The following is a 15,886-nucleotide window of genomic DNA, read 5'->3' on the forward strand; positions in this document are numbered from 1 at the left end:
AGCAGTACAGTGCATTACATAAACATTCAGTATTCAAGAAAGGAGAACAAAATAATTGTTACTCTGGATTCGATGAGGCACAAGAAAATCTACAATAAGATTAAGCATACAATGATAAAACATAATAAACATAAATACATAAGATTAGCTGATGTACATGGATTGATTGCATGTCCATAAAGTGACTCTAGGCACAGGAGTGTCTGTACATAAGGAGACTCTGACAGGAAATGATAAAGTAGTGGTGTTTGGAGGTGTGGAGGGGTGGGTTGGTGTGTGGAGGGGTGGGTTAGTGGGTGGAGGTGTTGATCAGCCTTACTGCTTGGGGAAAGTAACTGTTTTTGAGTCTGGTGGTCCTGGCATGCATGCTACGTAGCCCCTTCCCTGATGGAAGAGGGTGGGATCCTTCACAATCTCATTGTCCTTTTTCCAGCACCTTTCTGTATAAACGTCGTTGGTTGCAGATAGGCTGGTGCTGGTGATGTGCTGGGCATTTTGGCTACCCGTTGTGCAGCCTTCCTGTCCACTGCAATGCAGTTTCCGTACCAGGCAGTGATGTTCAGATGCTCTCTGCCGTACATCTGCAGAGTGACACGAGCATGGATGTGCAAAGTCCAGCTCTCTCCAGCCTCTCCAGAAAGTAGGGTGGGCTCTCCTCAATGTGTAGGATGTCTTCCGGTACCACGAGAGTTTGTATGAGATGTCCAGTCTCAGCAGTTTGAAAATGCTCACATTTTCCACTGCTGTGCCATCAATGTAAAGGGTATTAACAGGGTATTTAAACATCTAAATAAATAGTTCAAAAAGTGATGTAGTGTTCCTGGATTCATGCCCATTCAGAAATCTTGACAGCAGAGGAGAAAAAGCTGTTCCTGAAACATTTTCAGACTCCAGGTGTGACAGAGTGGACTGCAATACAGAAAGTTTGATGTTGCAGTGTTTGCCAAGGTTGTCAGTCAAGGTGACATCCTCAGTGTACAGTTGTTGGTGTTTCTCTCTGGGAGTGCTTGTGTTTATACAACCCCCCCCCCCCCCAGTTCACTTGCCTCAGTCCTGATTGGCTATCCCTTCAGTTGACTTTTCAATTCTATTGGCTCGCATTTCTTTGACTCTCTGGATGAAGACCGAGAAGGTCACCACTTTAATTGGAACACTGCCAAGGCAAACACGAGCCAGCATGAGAATTCTTGGGACCGTGGTTCTCTTCTGATAACTCAGTAAACAAGCATATTGAAATAGACGCCATCTATGAACCACCAACAGCCACAAAAATGTGAGCCAATAGAATTCAAAGGTCAACTGAAGGGGTGGCCAATCAGGACTGAGGCAAGTGAATGGGGGCTATATAAACATGAGCACTCCCAGAGAGAAACACCAATAACTGTGCACTGAGGATGTCACCTCGACTGCTGATGAAACATCTGCAAGCTAATTGCCAAGCTCGGCCAGCATCAAACTCCTGAACCCGAACCACCAATATTCATCAGCAATACAGAAAGTGCAAGCCAAGTGTCACTGGTACAACGTGTGGTGGGCTGTTACTGTGAGCAGTTGTTAAGCGGGAATAATTCCATAAAGATAACATTTCCATAAAGATAACATTTTCCTGCTTCAATTGTCGTGACTTTAGCAAACATTTACTGATGTTATAACTGATTTAGTGCATAATGTACAGGAGCTGGAACAGTATCTTACTACACGTGGAGTTCTGTATGCATTGCTGGTCACCCAGCTGTAGGAAGGATGTTATTAAGCTCTAAAGGGTGCTGAAATATCACAGTGAGCACTGGCAAATGATTGAACCCTGGTGCGAAGGAACAACAGACTCCCATGCAAGAGACAAAAGCAAGAGGTTATCAATAGGAATTCCAACAACCAAGTGAGATGATTCATTCTCAGAACAAGGGCCCTGCAATTAGCACTAATCGGGCATCCACTTAAATAATACAAGTAACAGGGATTCCTTGAGCCTATCAAAATAAAATTAACAAGCTTAAACAGAAAGCACCAGGAGACCTCATTACAAGGTACGAGTCGCTCGAGAAAAGGACAAGAAACTTTAAACAATTAAAACAACAATAAGGCAATTCAGATGTTCTAAAAACTTTGGAGCCCAACACTCTCTAGTGCCCTGTACAGGCCCAAAGAATGCATTGCAAGGAAGGTATTTACAAGGATGTTACCAGGACTGGACTGGTCGAGGTTTTAGGAGTGACTGGACAGGCTGGGACTGTTCTGCATACTTCTATGACTCTATCTGGTGGCATCTCTTTGGGAAAAAGCACTATTCACATGTCTTCTGTGTAACAGTACAATGGTCTGCTTATACCTGCTCGACTTTGGATGTGAATCCCACATTCCCATTCAGATTTATTTATCACACGTACATGGAAGTATACAGTAAAATGTGTATTTCTGTTCATAACCAGCACACCTAAGAATATGCTGTGAGTAGACCCCAAATGTTGCCACCTATTCCAGTACCAACATAGTATTGCCACAACGTTCAGAAGAACAATAAAACACAACAACAAGAGTAAAACAAGCCCCTTTCCTGCCATTCCACCCACCCATTCACACACAGACAGGCCTCCAATCCAGAGCCGGCCACATCCAGGCCTCCAGTCCTCGGTCCCAGGACTCTCAGACTCACCGATGTCAGGCCTCCAAACTCCAGTCCTGGGCCTTGGACTCTCAGCTTTTGCCCTTTGGGTTTCTACCTCCAGACCCATCAAACTCTGGACCATAAGCTTTGTCTTCCAAACCACAGACCGCTGGGTATTGACGCCCAGGCCTTGCTGATCATGAGTTTGATCTTCAGGCCTTTAACCCAGGACCCACCGATCATGGGCTTCCCTGTTCTCCTCCTAGACAAAGATGTTAATAGACTTGATGGGTCAAATGGCTCAATTCTCCTCCTATATCTTATGGTCTCATGGTTATTCAGTGAGGTGTGTGAAGCTTAATTTCCGGAAACTTTCGGATGGTTGTCTCACCCCCATCCCACTTGTGCAATTGCCTGGCTTTATCCTCTGTCATATCTGCACAATTCCCCTACAACAACTCCATCAACTTGACATTTTATTTGGGAGCTGAATTTACCCACATAATCTAGGGATTAGCAATAGCATACTGCCTGAAAGGTTAAAAGCAGCTTAACGGATAATATCTGAAATAAAAAAAATAAATTCAACCTCCCCAGCTCAGAAAAATCTCATTCAAAGCAGGATAAAAGACAACAATGGAGATTTATTTTCCAAAACTTTCAATAAACAATTAATGAAAATTTGAATTTAAATTCTCAGCTGTCCATTCTCCTTTTTTTAATAAAGGAAAGGTTAGAAGCAAAAGCACTATCTACAATCATTAAACAATGTGCTATGAGAAACGGTTGAGCAAGTTCAGTCTTTACTCTTTGGAACAAGGCAGATGAACTTAGAGTGTAGATCAATACATGGAACTATGACTTCAATGTCTCAGGGTCAGGAATGACTGCTGAGAGTGCTGGACTTTAGATTTTTTAAAAAGGACATCGAGTGAGGCAAAAGAGAGGGGAGTGGCATTGTTAATCAGGGATAGTACCATGGCTGCAGAAAAGGAGGAAGTCATGGAGGGATTGTCTACTGAGTCATTGTAGGTGGAAATCAGAGACAGGAAGGGGGCAATAACTCTACTGGGTGTTATATAGAGCTCCCAATAATAAGAGACATCAAGGAGCAGATAGGGAGGTAGATTTTGGAATGGTGCAACAATATAATAGAGTTGTGATGGGTGATTTTAACTTTCCTAATATTGACTGGCATCTCCTTAGAGAAAGGGGTTTGGATGGGGTAGGGTTTGTTTGGTGTGTTCAGGAAGGACTCCTGACACAATATGTAGATAAGTCAACCAGAGGGGAGGCTGTTCTTGATCTGGTATTGGGAAATGAACCTGGTCAGATGTCAGATTTCTCAGTGGGAGAGCATTTTGGAGGTAGTGACCACAACTTTATCTCTTCTACTATAGCGCTGGAGAGGGATAGGAGCAGACAATGTGGAAAAATAATTAATTGGGGTAGAGGGAAATATGATGCTATTAGGCAGGAACTTGGGAGCATAAGTTGGGAGCAGATGTTCTGAGGGAAATGCACGGCAGAAATATGGCGAATGTTCAAGGACTATTTGCATGGCGTTCTGCACAGGTATGTTCCACTGAGACAGGAAACGGATGGTAGGGTGAAAGAACCATGGTGTACAAAGGATGTGGAAAATCTAGTTAAGAAGAAAAGAAAAGCTTACGAAAGGTTCAAGTAACTAGATACTGATAGGAGTTCTAGAAAATTACAAGATTGCCAGGAAGGATCTGAAGAATGAAATTAGGAAACATAGAAGGGGCCATGAGAAGGCCTTGGTGAGAAGGATTGAGGAAAACCCCAAGGCACTCTACAGGTACGTGAAGAGCGAGAGTATGAGCCATGTGAGAATAGGACCAATCAGGTGCAATAGTGGAAACATGTGCATGGAGTTGGAGGAGGTAGTGGAGGTACTTAATGAATACTTTGCTTCAGTATTCACCAGTGAAAAGGACCTTGGCAATTATGGGGATGACTTACAGTGGACTGAAACACTTGAGTTTCATTAAGAAAGAGGATGTGCTGGAACCTTTGAAAGTTATTAAGTTAGATAAGTCGCTGGGACCAGATGAGATATACACTAGACTCTTGTTGAAAGTGAGAGAGGAGATTGCTGAGTCTCTGGCGATGAGATAAGTTTATATAGGTGAGTACAACATTATGGGCCGAAGGTCCTGTACTGTGCTGTTCTATGTTCTGATTCTAGAGATGTATTAATGTCCGTAGCCAGGCAACACTCTCAGCGCTTGGTAGGAAGGGCATGGGTTTGAAGCCCACTGGAGCACTCTCCTGTTGTTTTATGGATGAAGTGTTAGACTTGAAGTCCCACAAGTGTATATCTATGTTACTGCAGTCCCACAGTTGTGAAAACCTCACCCTAACCTTTCAGTAATATTACCCGAAGAAATGATCCTTTTGTTAGTAGATTCGCACATTATTCACAGTGTTGACACTTCAAAGGAATAGCCTTGACTGTAAAGTACCTCTTGTTGCCCTGATCTCTATAAAGACCATAAGATCATAAGGCATTAGAGCAGAATTAGGCTATTCAGCCCATCGAGTCTGCTCCACCATTCCACCATAGCTGATTTATTATCCCTCTCAACCCTACTCTCCTGCCTTCCCCCATAATCTTTGACACCCTTACTAATCAAGAACCTATCAACCTCCACTTTAAATATATCCAATGACCTGGCCTCCACAACTGCCTGTGGCAATGAATTCTACAGATTCACTAACCACTGGCTGAAGGAATTCCTCCTCATCTCTGTTATAAAATGGCATTCTTCTATTCTGAGTCTCAAGTTACATGTTTTACTTACCTTAATTAGATGAGGAGGTGAGTTCACAGTTTTGCTTATTATCTGAATCAAAATCCAGCTTCATATCCCTGGCACTATTTATTTATGTAGTGATACAACCGGTGTAGGCCTTTACAGCCTTTCCAGCCCTTGGAGCCACGTTGCCCCAGCAACCCTGACAACCCGGATTAACCCTAAGGTAATCACAGGACAATTTACAATAACCACGTATCCTACCCGTACATTTTTGGACTGTGGGAGGAAACCGGAGCACCCAGGAAGAGCCCATGGACTCCTCTGGGAGGACTTATAGAGGCACCTTATAGAACAGAGCCGGAATTGAACTGGGAAATGCTCTGAGCTGTAGTAGCATCGTGTACTGCCATGGCATATGCTGTGAAATTTGTTGTTTTGTGGCAGCAGCACAGTGCAATACATAAAATATACAGTAAGTTACAATAAGAAATATACTGTGTATATACAATACATAATAAATTAAGTAAGTAATGCAAAAAGTGAGCATGAATAGTGAGGTAATGTTCATGGGGTAATTGTCCATTCAAAACTCTGATGGTGGAGGGGAAGAAGCTGTTCCTAAAATGTTGAGTGTGTGTCTTTAAGCTCGTGTACCTCCTCCCTGATGGTAGTAATGGGAAGAGGGCATGTCCTGGATGCTGCCTTTTTGAGGCACTGCCTTTTGAAGATGGTGATGCTGGGGAGGCTAGTGCCCATGATGGAGCTGCCTGAGACTGCAAACCTCTGCAGCTTTTTCAGATCAGAGGAATGCAGAAGATTGATGATATTGCTCTGCACTGGAAAGATCACAGAACTGATCTAGTTCACAATAAGTTCATTAGGAAGAGCTGTCTGGTGATGAAACAATATTAAGATTGTACAGTGACATACAAAGCACTTAATCAAGGCTGATGATTGCAACCCAGTTGCAAGTTGTCTTAGAGCAAAGGTTCCCAACCTTCTTTATACCATGGAGCCTTACATTAACCCAGGGATTCATGGATCCCAGGTTGGGAAGCCCAGTCCTAACCAAATGCACTGTGACTATTGGAACAATGTCTGTAGTGAGATGCTGAAGATGTTCTATAGGTCAGTTGTGGAGAGCGCCCTCTTCTTTGTGGTGGCGTGTTGGGGAGGAAGCATTAAGAAGAGGGACGCCTCACGTCTTAATAAGCTGGTAAGGAAGGTGAGCTCTGTCGTGGGCAAAGTACTGGAGAGTTTAACATCGGTAGCTGAGCGAAGGGCGCTGAGTAGGCTACGGTCAATTATGGATAACTCTGAACATCCTCTACATAGCACCATCCAGAGACAGAGAAGCAGTTTCAGCGACAGGTTACTGTCGATGCAATGCTCCTCAGACAGGATGAAGAGGTCAATACTCCCCAATGCCATTAGGCTTTACAATTCAACCGCCAGGACTTAAGAACTTTTTAAAAGCTATTATTAATGCTTTTTGAGATAGTGATTTAGATGCATATCATATTTTTTACTGAGTTAAGTATTGTATGTAATTAGTTTTGCTACAACAAGTGTATGGGACATTGGAAAAAAGTTGAATTTCCCCATGGGGATGAATAAAGTATCTATCTATCTATCTATCCATTAACTCCTCAGGCCCAAGCGTAAATTCTTTGCATCACTGATTCATCACCAGATAAGTTATTGGATTGTTCTGAGGACACAGCCGTAGATTTTACGTGTGACCTTTCACGATGTGGGTTCAAAGGCCTTAAACATGGAAATCTAGGGAGAGAGCAACAGTATAGAAATAGGCCATTTGGCCCAGCTATTCTATGCTGTCTGAGATGTCAATCTGTCCTAGTCCCATTTGCAACATACGCAGTAGACAAGTCAAGTCACTTTTATTGTCATTTCGACCATAACTGCTGGTACAGTACATAGTAAAAATGAGACAACGTTTTTTTCAGGACCATGGTGTTACATGACACAGTACAAAAACTTGACCGAACTACGTAAAAAACAACACAGGGGAAAAAAAAACTACACTAGACTACAGACCTACACTGGACTGCATAAAGTGCACAAAACAGTGCAGGCATTACAATAAATAATAAACAGGACAATATGGCAGTAAGGTATCAGTCTAAGCTCTGGGTATTGAGGAGTCTGATAGCTTGGGGGAAGAAACTGTTACATAGTCTGGTCGGGAGAGCCCGAATGCTTTGGTGCCTTTTCCCAGACGGCAGGAGGAAGAAGAGTTTGTATGAGGGGTGCATGGGGTCCTTCATAATGCTGTTTGCTTTGCGGATGCAGCGTGTACTGTAAATGTCCGTAATGGTGGGAAGAGATACCCCGATGATCTTCTCAGCTGACCTCACTATCCGCTGCAGGGTCTTGCGATCCGAGATGGTGCAATTTCCGAACCAGACAGTGATGCAGCTGCTCAGGATACTCTCAATACAACCCCTGTAGAATGTGATGAGGATGGGGCGGGGATGGGGGATGGACTTTCCTCAGCCTTCACAGAAAGTAGAGACGCTGCTGGGCTTTCTTTGCGATGGAGCTGGTGTTGAGTGACCAGGTGAGATTCTCTGCCAGGCGAACACCAAGAAATTTGGTGCTCTTAATGATCTCTACTGAGGAGCTGTCGATGTTCAGCAGGGAGTGGTCACTCCATGCCCTCCTGAAGTCAACAACCATCTCTTTTGTTTTGTTAACATTCAGATACAGGTAGTTGGCTCTGCACCAGTCCATTAGCCGCTGCACCTCCTCTCTGTAAGCTGACTCGTCATTCTTGCTGATGAGAACCACCACGGTCATGTCAACGGCAAACTTGATGATGTGGTTCGAGCTGTGTGTTGCAGCACAGTCGTGGGTCAGCAGAGTGAACAGCAGTGGATTGAGCACACAGCCCGGGGAGCCCCCGTGCTCAGTGTGATGGTGTTGGAGATGCTGCTCCCCATCCGGACTGACTGAGGTCTCCCAGTCAGGAAGTCTAGGATCCAGTTGCAGAGGGAGGTGTTCAGGCCCAGTAGGCTCAGCTTTCCAATCAGTTTCTGAGGGATGATTGTGTTGAATGCTGAACTGAAGTCTATGAACAGCATTCAAACACCTATGGAAAGGAATAAACAGTCGATGTTCTGGGCCTTCATCAGGACTATTTTAGTCCCATTTCCCTGTATTATTATGCCCATATGCCCATATAAAGGGTTTCCCAACCTTTTTCATGCCATAGACCAATACCATTAAGCAAGAGGTCGGCGGACCCCAGGTTGGGAATCTGTGCTCTATCTTTTATGCATGTTTCTACCCAAATGTCTTTTAAATATTGTAATGTTTATAAATTCAAACCTCTATCACTTCCTCTGGGACCTCTTTCCACTAATGCGTTTTGTTACTCCAAAACATTAAAAGGAAAAGATGGGAGTCCAAAATGCAAGTCTAACTTTGTATTTACTTTAAGTGAGGCATGCATCTATCATGTGGTAGCGTATTGTCAGGACATATTTTTACATATGACCCATACTGATTTATTTAAATGAACAAGCATACTTAATCAAACAATATTTACAATATTACTCAAGCATTACTGAAATATACAGCACCCGCCATCCTCAGTGTGGAAAAGCTGCCCCTCAGGTTCCCCTTAAGTCTTGAGCAACACACACACAAAATGCTGAAGGAACTCAGCAGGTCAGGCAGCATCTATGGAAATAAATAGATAGTCAATGTTTTGGTCCAAGACTCTTCTTCAGGACTGAGAAGGAAGGGTGAAGATGGCAAAATAAAGAGGTTGTGGGAGGGGAAGGAGGCTAGCCGGAAAGTGACATGTGAAGCCAGTGGGGTGGGAAAGGTCGAGGGCTGGAGAAGATAAAGAATCTGACAGGAGAGCAGAATGGACCATAGGAGAAAGGGAAGGAGGAGAGGACCCAAGGGGGAATTGAGCCCCAATCATCGGTTGTTGGTCCTGTAAAGTGTTGCGCTAGTGGCTACGCTAATTTGCCATTATCCATCTGGTTTCTTGTCATGAGTTTGATCCTATGGGCAGTTACAGATGTCATACTGCATTACTGTAGCTGGCTGCACACCAGCAATCTGGTAAATTGTTTTATGATTGTGACGTACTGAGGCAGAGTGAAAATCTTTGTTTTCTGTGCCATCCATACAGATCAATTCATTACACAGTGCACTGAGGTAGCAGCAGAGAAATCAATGACAGAATACAGAATAAAGTTATAGTTTCAGTGATAGTGTAGTGTGGGCAGACCCTAAGGTGCAAGGTCATAATGAGGTTAAGAGTCCATATTGTACAAAGGGACTGTTCAATAATAGCATGGGATACACAGAACATTGGGTGGCAGGGCAGAGTTGCATCTTTACAAAGGAGGTGCAAGGTGTTTCTTCCCTCCGCTAGCCTGCAGGTCACCCTTGGGCAAGGTGTAGCACCCCCCCCCCCCCCACCCCACTGGATCAGGGTCACGTGAAGCCATGGGAGCAGGTAGTGGATAGTCAAATGAGCAACTGGTTCAAATCACAGGTCCTGGTTATGCGACCACTGACACCAGGCAGACAATCTCTGAAGAGTATTGATTGTAAAGACACTGCCCAGAAGAAGGCAGTGGCAAACCACTTCTGTAGAAAAATTTGCCAAGAGCTATCATGGTGATGGAAAGACCGTGATCACCTACATCATATGACACGGCTCATATTGATGGCGATGATGATGATGCAGAACATAAAACAAGGAACATAGAATATAGAAGTTTACAGCATGGCACAGTCCCTTCGGCCCACAATATTGTGCCAACATTTTAACTTCAATCCACCCCTTCCTTTCCACATAACCCTCCATTTTTCTATCATCCATGTGTCTATCTAAGAGTCTGTTAAATGTCCTTAATGCATCTGTCTCTACCATCAACCCTGGCAGCGCATTCCATGCACCTACCACTTCCTGTGTAAAAAGCTTCCAGGTCATGCAGTTAATTGTCTAATTCAGAACTCCCCTGATTGGAACAATGTAAAATTCCATCCCTTACACCCTTCCAGCTAGATTAAAGTTTACACACAGAAAATGGTGGAGGAACTCAGCAGGTCAGGCAGCATGTTCAGGAAGGGTCTTGGCCCAAAACGTTGACTATTTATTCATTTCCATAGATATTGCCAGACCTGTGTGTTGCTTTGGTTTTTCAACATCTGCATATGTTCTCATGTTTTAGATTAAAGATTAATTTTATTTGTCACAGGAACCTCAATACATCAAAACATATAGTGTATGCATCAGCGACGAACATAATCCAAATATGTGCTGGGGCAATTGCAAGTGTCACCTTGCCTCTACAGGCCTCTTGCCTCTTGCCACTCTTGCCTCTAGCATATCCACAACTTACTAACACTATCCTGTGCAGCTTTGGAAGGTGGGAAGAAACCAGAGCACCTGGTGGAAACCCACGGGGAGAACATACAAACTCCTTACAGACAGCAGCGGGAATTCAATCCTGATCACAGTTGGCCGACGCTAACTGCTACAGTACTGTGCCGCTGAAATCTGAGCTGTTTCTGAATCTGCTTGAGCTTGCAAATAGAGCTGGATACTTGGAACTAATTTACGAGACTCTTTAACATACAAATTGGGTCCGTATCCTTAGTTACAGAATGGCCTATGATAAACAAAAGGTTTAATAAAACTCAGTAAGTGCTTTTGATAAAACGTCTTCAAGTCAAAACATTAAATCCATCTGTGGATGCTGAGCACTATTTGCATTTACCAGTCTTTATTTCAGATTCCAGCATCTACAGTTTTGTTTTTAAGGAGATTGCAGAGTTAACTGGATTGCCATCTTATTCCCAGTCACCAGATCTAATGCCTTGGTCAATTTTTGTTCTATCCTTGTGATTATGATTATTACATTTTGAAACAATCAAGTTGCTTGTAGGACTATTTTAGAGACATAGAGTCATAGAAAACTACAGCACAGAAGCAAGCTCGTTGACTCATCCAGTCCATGCCCAACTATTTAAAATGCTCAGTCGCATTGACATGCACCCAGACCATAGCCCTCCGTACACCTCCCATCCATATACCTTTCCAAACTTCTCTTAAACATTGACACTGAAGTCACATCCACCACTTTCACTGGCAGCTCGTCCCATACTGCACAAATTAAATGAGAGTCAATCACAAACCTGTAGATCAGTAATGAGGAAGATTTCTATTTTGAACATTTTTTTCTTGAACAAATGAATGCTTACAACTGTAAGATAGCTTTGTGTTTATCATCACCACATAATCTTACTTACCGGACTGAAATTTCACAGTTGCTGTGTTGTGATTTGAACTTGTGCTTCTGAGGTATCAGTTCAGACACAACCCCTTTCATGGCACCTGAGTTGCAAATTAATCCAGCAAAGAGCTCAACAGCATCTTCTGAAAGGTCCGAAGTTCGGCATTCAAAGTAAATTTATTATCAAAGTGCATATGGTATATGTCACCATATACTACCCAGAGATTCATTTTCTTGTGGGCATTCACAGTAGAACAAAATAATACAATAGAATCAGTGATAAACTACACTCAAAGAAAAACAATCAATGTGCAAAAGAAGACAAACTGTGCAAATACAAAAATGAAAACAACTAATAATGATGAATAAATAAGTGATAAGTAACACTGAGAACATAAGTTGTAGGGACTTGAAAGTGAGTTCATAGGTTGTGGAATCAGGTCAGTGCTGAGGTGAGTGAAGTTATCCACACTGGTTCAGGAGCCTGGTGGTCCAAGGGTAATAACTGTTCGTGAACTTGGTGGTGTGGGACCTAAGGCTTCCGTACTTCCTTCTTGATGGCAGTAGTTAGAAGAGAACATATCTGCAGAAATTTAATGAGGCACGCACAAAATGCTAGAGGAACTGAGCAGGTTAGGCAGCATCTCTGGAGAGGAATAAACAGAAGACCCTTCATCAGGACTCTCTGTCAAAGGGAAGATTTAAACTTCTTCAGGAAAGAGTACCTGATCTGCAGAGTTCCTCCAGCATTTCGTGTGGGTTTCTCAGAATTTGCAGAATCACTTGTGTTTATGATTTGCTGCTCCACTGCAATGTCTCTTCAAGTCATGTCAATGCTGAAGAAGTTTAAATCTTCTTCACAACAGTAAGATGCTTATCATGACCACAAAATCTTATTTATTGGACTGAAATTTTCTAGTTGTCATGGTGAGATGTGAACTAGCTTCTTTGGGGTTCTAGCTTTGCCACAACCACCTTCATAGATCTTGAGTTGCAAGTTAATCCACCAAAGAGTTCCACAGCAACACACAAAATGCTGGAGGAACTCAGCAAATCAGGCAGCATTGATGCAAATTAGTAAATGGTCAACATTTTGGACTGAGACCCTTCTTCAGGACTGGAAAGGAAGTTGGAAGATGCCAGAATAAAAAAAGATTCAAGGGGGAAGGGAAGGATAGCTAGGTGGGTTGGAAAAATAAAGGGCTGGAGAGGAAGGAATCTGATAGGAGAGGAGAGTAGACAATAGGAGAAAAGAGGAAGGGACCTAGTGGGAGGTGATAGGCGGTGGAGAAGATGTAAAAGGTCAGAGTGGAGAATAGAAGAGTGGAGGTGAAGGGAATCTTTTTTACTCTAAGGAGAAATCAATATTCATGCTATCAGATTGGAGGGTACCCAAACAGAAATATAAGGTGCTGCTCGTCCACCCTGAGGGTGGCCTCATCTTGGCATGAGAGGAGGCCATGGACCAACAGGAATAGGAATAGGAATTAAAATGTTGTGCCATGGGAAGTTCCACTTTTGGCGGACGGAGCAGAGATGCTCGATGAAGCAGTCCCCCAGTTTATAACAATTCTCACCAATGTGGAGGAGCCCATACAGGAATTCTGGAAACAATAAAGAATTCCATAGCATTATTTGGAGGGTGAAGATGATGAAACTCGCTATTCCCAGGAACACTGGAATAGGCAAAAAGATATAGGGCTTGTCCATAACGGAGAAGGACATGCTGATTGGGCAAACAGAGGGTAGGACATTAACAGAGGGACAGACATCTTGTGTGGTAAATGCCTGAGTTAGCAGAGACATTAAGATAAAGAGCCACCAGTCTCAGAGCTCTCTCTCGATCCCTCTCACGCATTTGTTGCAACTTTAATGACTAGGTAAACATTGACACTTTATTTTTTGCTTTTTTCAGGGGGATAGCGTGTTGACCGTCATCAAGGCGAAAGCACAATGGCCTGCTTGGCAACCCCTGAATGTGTAAGTAAGAGTTCTTTCAGCTGGCATTCTGATCAGATACAATAGATTCTGGTGTTAGTAACCATAGAAAATCTCTGGCACGTTTTTTAGTGCTCTGCTCCACAGAGACAAAGTTTGTGAGTTGTGTTTGTACTGTGCATTGATTCCCATAATCCAGAATCCAGAAATTATAATCTAAAGTCATGTTCATAACAGCAGATGGGGAATTGCAATCCAGCTATTTCGTTTACCTGGATTTCAGAAGCTAATCTCAGAAGTGATTTGTAAGGAAAGTAAATGCAATGTTAGCATTCATTCCGAGAGGACTGGAATATAAAACCACAACATAATGCTGAGGCTTTGTAAAGCATTAGTCAGACCAGATTTCAATATTGTGAGCAGCTCTGGGCCTCAGATCTAAGAAAGGATGTATTGCCATTGGAGAAGATCTGGAGAAGGTTTACAAGAATTATCCTCTGAGTTAAAGGGTTAATGAGTGTTCCAGGGCTCTGAGCCTGTATTCACTGAAATTTAGAAGGATGAGGGCTATCTCATTGAAAGCTATCGAGTATTGAAAGGTCTTGATGAAGTGGACATGGTAAGGATGTTTCCAAATGTGGAGAGCCTAGGAGAAGAGGACATAGCCTCAGAGTAGAAGTATGTTCCCTTAGAACAGAGATGAGGAGGAATTTCTTTAGCCAGAGTGTAGTGAATCTCTGGAATTCATTGCCCTAATCTGTGGATTCATAACCTCCATCAATAGCAGAGGTTGATATACTCTTGATTAGCAAGGACATCAAAGGTTAGGAGGAGAAAGCTGGAGAATGGGGTTGAGAGGGGTAACAAATCAGCCATGATTGAATGGTGGAACAGACTCGATGGGCTAATTCTGTTTCTATATCTTAAGGTCTCATTGACCAACCAGTGACAGTAGAGAAACCAATCTAATTCACTAATGTCCTTCAGAGAAGGGATTTTGTGATCCTTATCCAGTTTTTCCCTGGACTGCTTTGCTCAGCACTTCATGGATGCGTTAGGATGTTTTGTTGAAGTTGTGTAAGACATTGCCCAGGCTGAACTTGGAGTATTGTACGCAGTTTTGATCGCTTACCTATAGGAAAGATATCAATAAGACTGAAAGACTACAAAGAAATTTACACGGATCTTGCTGGGACTTCAGGACCCAAGTTATGCGGAAAGAGTAAATAGGTTACGCACTTTATTCCTTGGAGCCCAGAAGAATGAAGTGAGATTTGATAGAGATAAACAAAATTATGGGGAGTATAGATAGGGCAAATGGAAACAGGATTTCTCCACTGAGGTTGAGTAGAGTAGAACTAGAGGTCATAGGTTTAGGGTTAAAGGTGAAATATTTAAGAGAAACCTGAGGAGGAACTTCACTCAGAGGGTGCGGATTGTGGAAGGAGCTGCAAGCAGAAGTGGTGGATATGGGTTAAAATGTAACATTTAAGAGGAGTTTGGATAAGTACATGGACGGGAGGGGTATGTCATGGTGTGGGTCAATGGGACTAGACAGAACATGAAGCCAGCACGGACTAGATGGGTCAAATGGTTTGTTTCTGCGCTTTAGTGCTCTATGACTCTATGAGTTTATAAATGTAAATGTTGGAAACCTGAAGTAAATGCAGAAAATGCTGGAAATACTCAGCAAGTCAGGCAGCATCCGTGGAGAAAGAAGTAACTAATACTTGAAAACACAAGGGACTGTGCAGATGTTGGAAATCCAACAAAATGTTGGAGGAATTCGGCAGGTCAGGCAGCATCTATGAAAATGAATAAACAGTTGATGGTTTGGACTGAGACCCTTCATCAAGATGGAAAGGAAGGGAGACAATGGCACAGCAAGAAGATAGGGGGAAGGGAAGGAGTTCAGGTGAAGAGACAGGGGGATAAAGTAAGAAGCTAGGAGGGGATTGGTGGAAAAGGTAAAATGCTGGAGAAGAAGGAATCTGATAAAAGCGATGAGTCAACCATGGGAGAAAGGGAAGGAGGAAAGGCACCAAGGGAAGGTAATTGGCAGGTGGTCCAGATGAAGGGTCTCGGCCTGAAACATCGACAGTTTATTCCCATCCATAGATGCTGGCCAACCTGCTGAGCTCCTCCAGCACAACGTTTGTATTGCTCTGGATTTCCAGAACCTGCAGTACCTCCTGAGTCTAAGAGAAGGTGTAAGCAGCCAGAGTGTGGAATTGAAGAAGATGAAAGGAACTGGTGAAAAAACATTACCGGATGTT

General features: G+C 43.1%; 1 protein-coding gene across 1 annotated transcript in view; it reads left to right on the forward strand.

The window, feature by feature from the left end:
- The window catches only part of LOC140729737 (spondin-1-like), a 328,115-nt gene that overhangs the window by 242,908 nt on the left and 69,321 nt on the right, over positions 1 to 15,886 (forward strand). The window contains exon 7 of the mRNA XM_073049880.1: positions 13,588 to 13,652. Coding sequence (XP_072905981.1) covers positions 13,588 to 13,652 — 65 coding nt within the window. The remainder of the gene's footprint in view (positions 1 to 13,587; positions 13,653 to 15,886) is intronic.

This window comes from Hemitrygon akajei, chromosome 6 (assembly GCF_048418815.1).
Source record: "Hemitrygon akajei chromosome 6, sHemAka1.3, whole genome shotgun sequence".
Classification (NCBI taxonomy): domain Eukaryota; kingdom Metazoa; phylum Chordata; class Chondrichthyes; order Myliobatiformes; family Dasyatidae; genus Hemitrygon; species Hemitrygon akajei.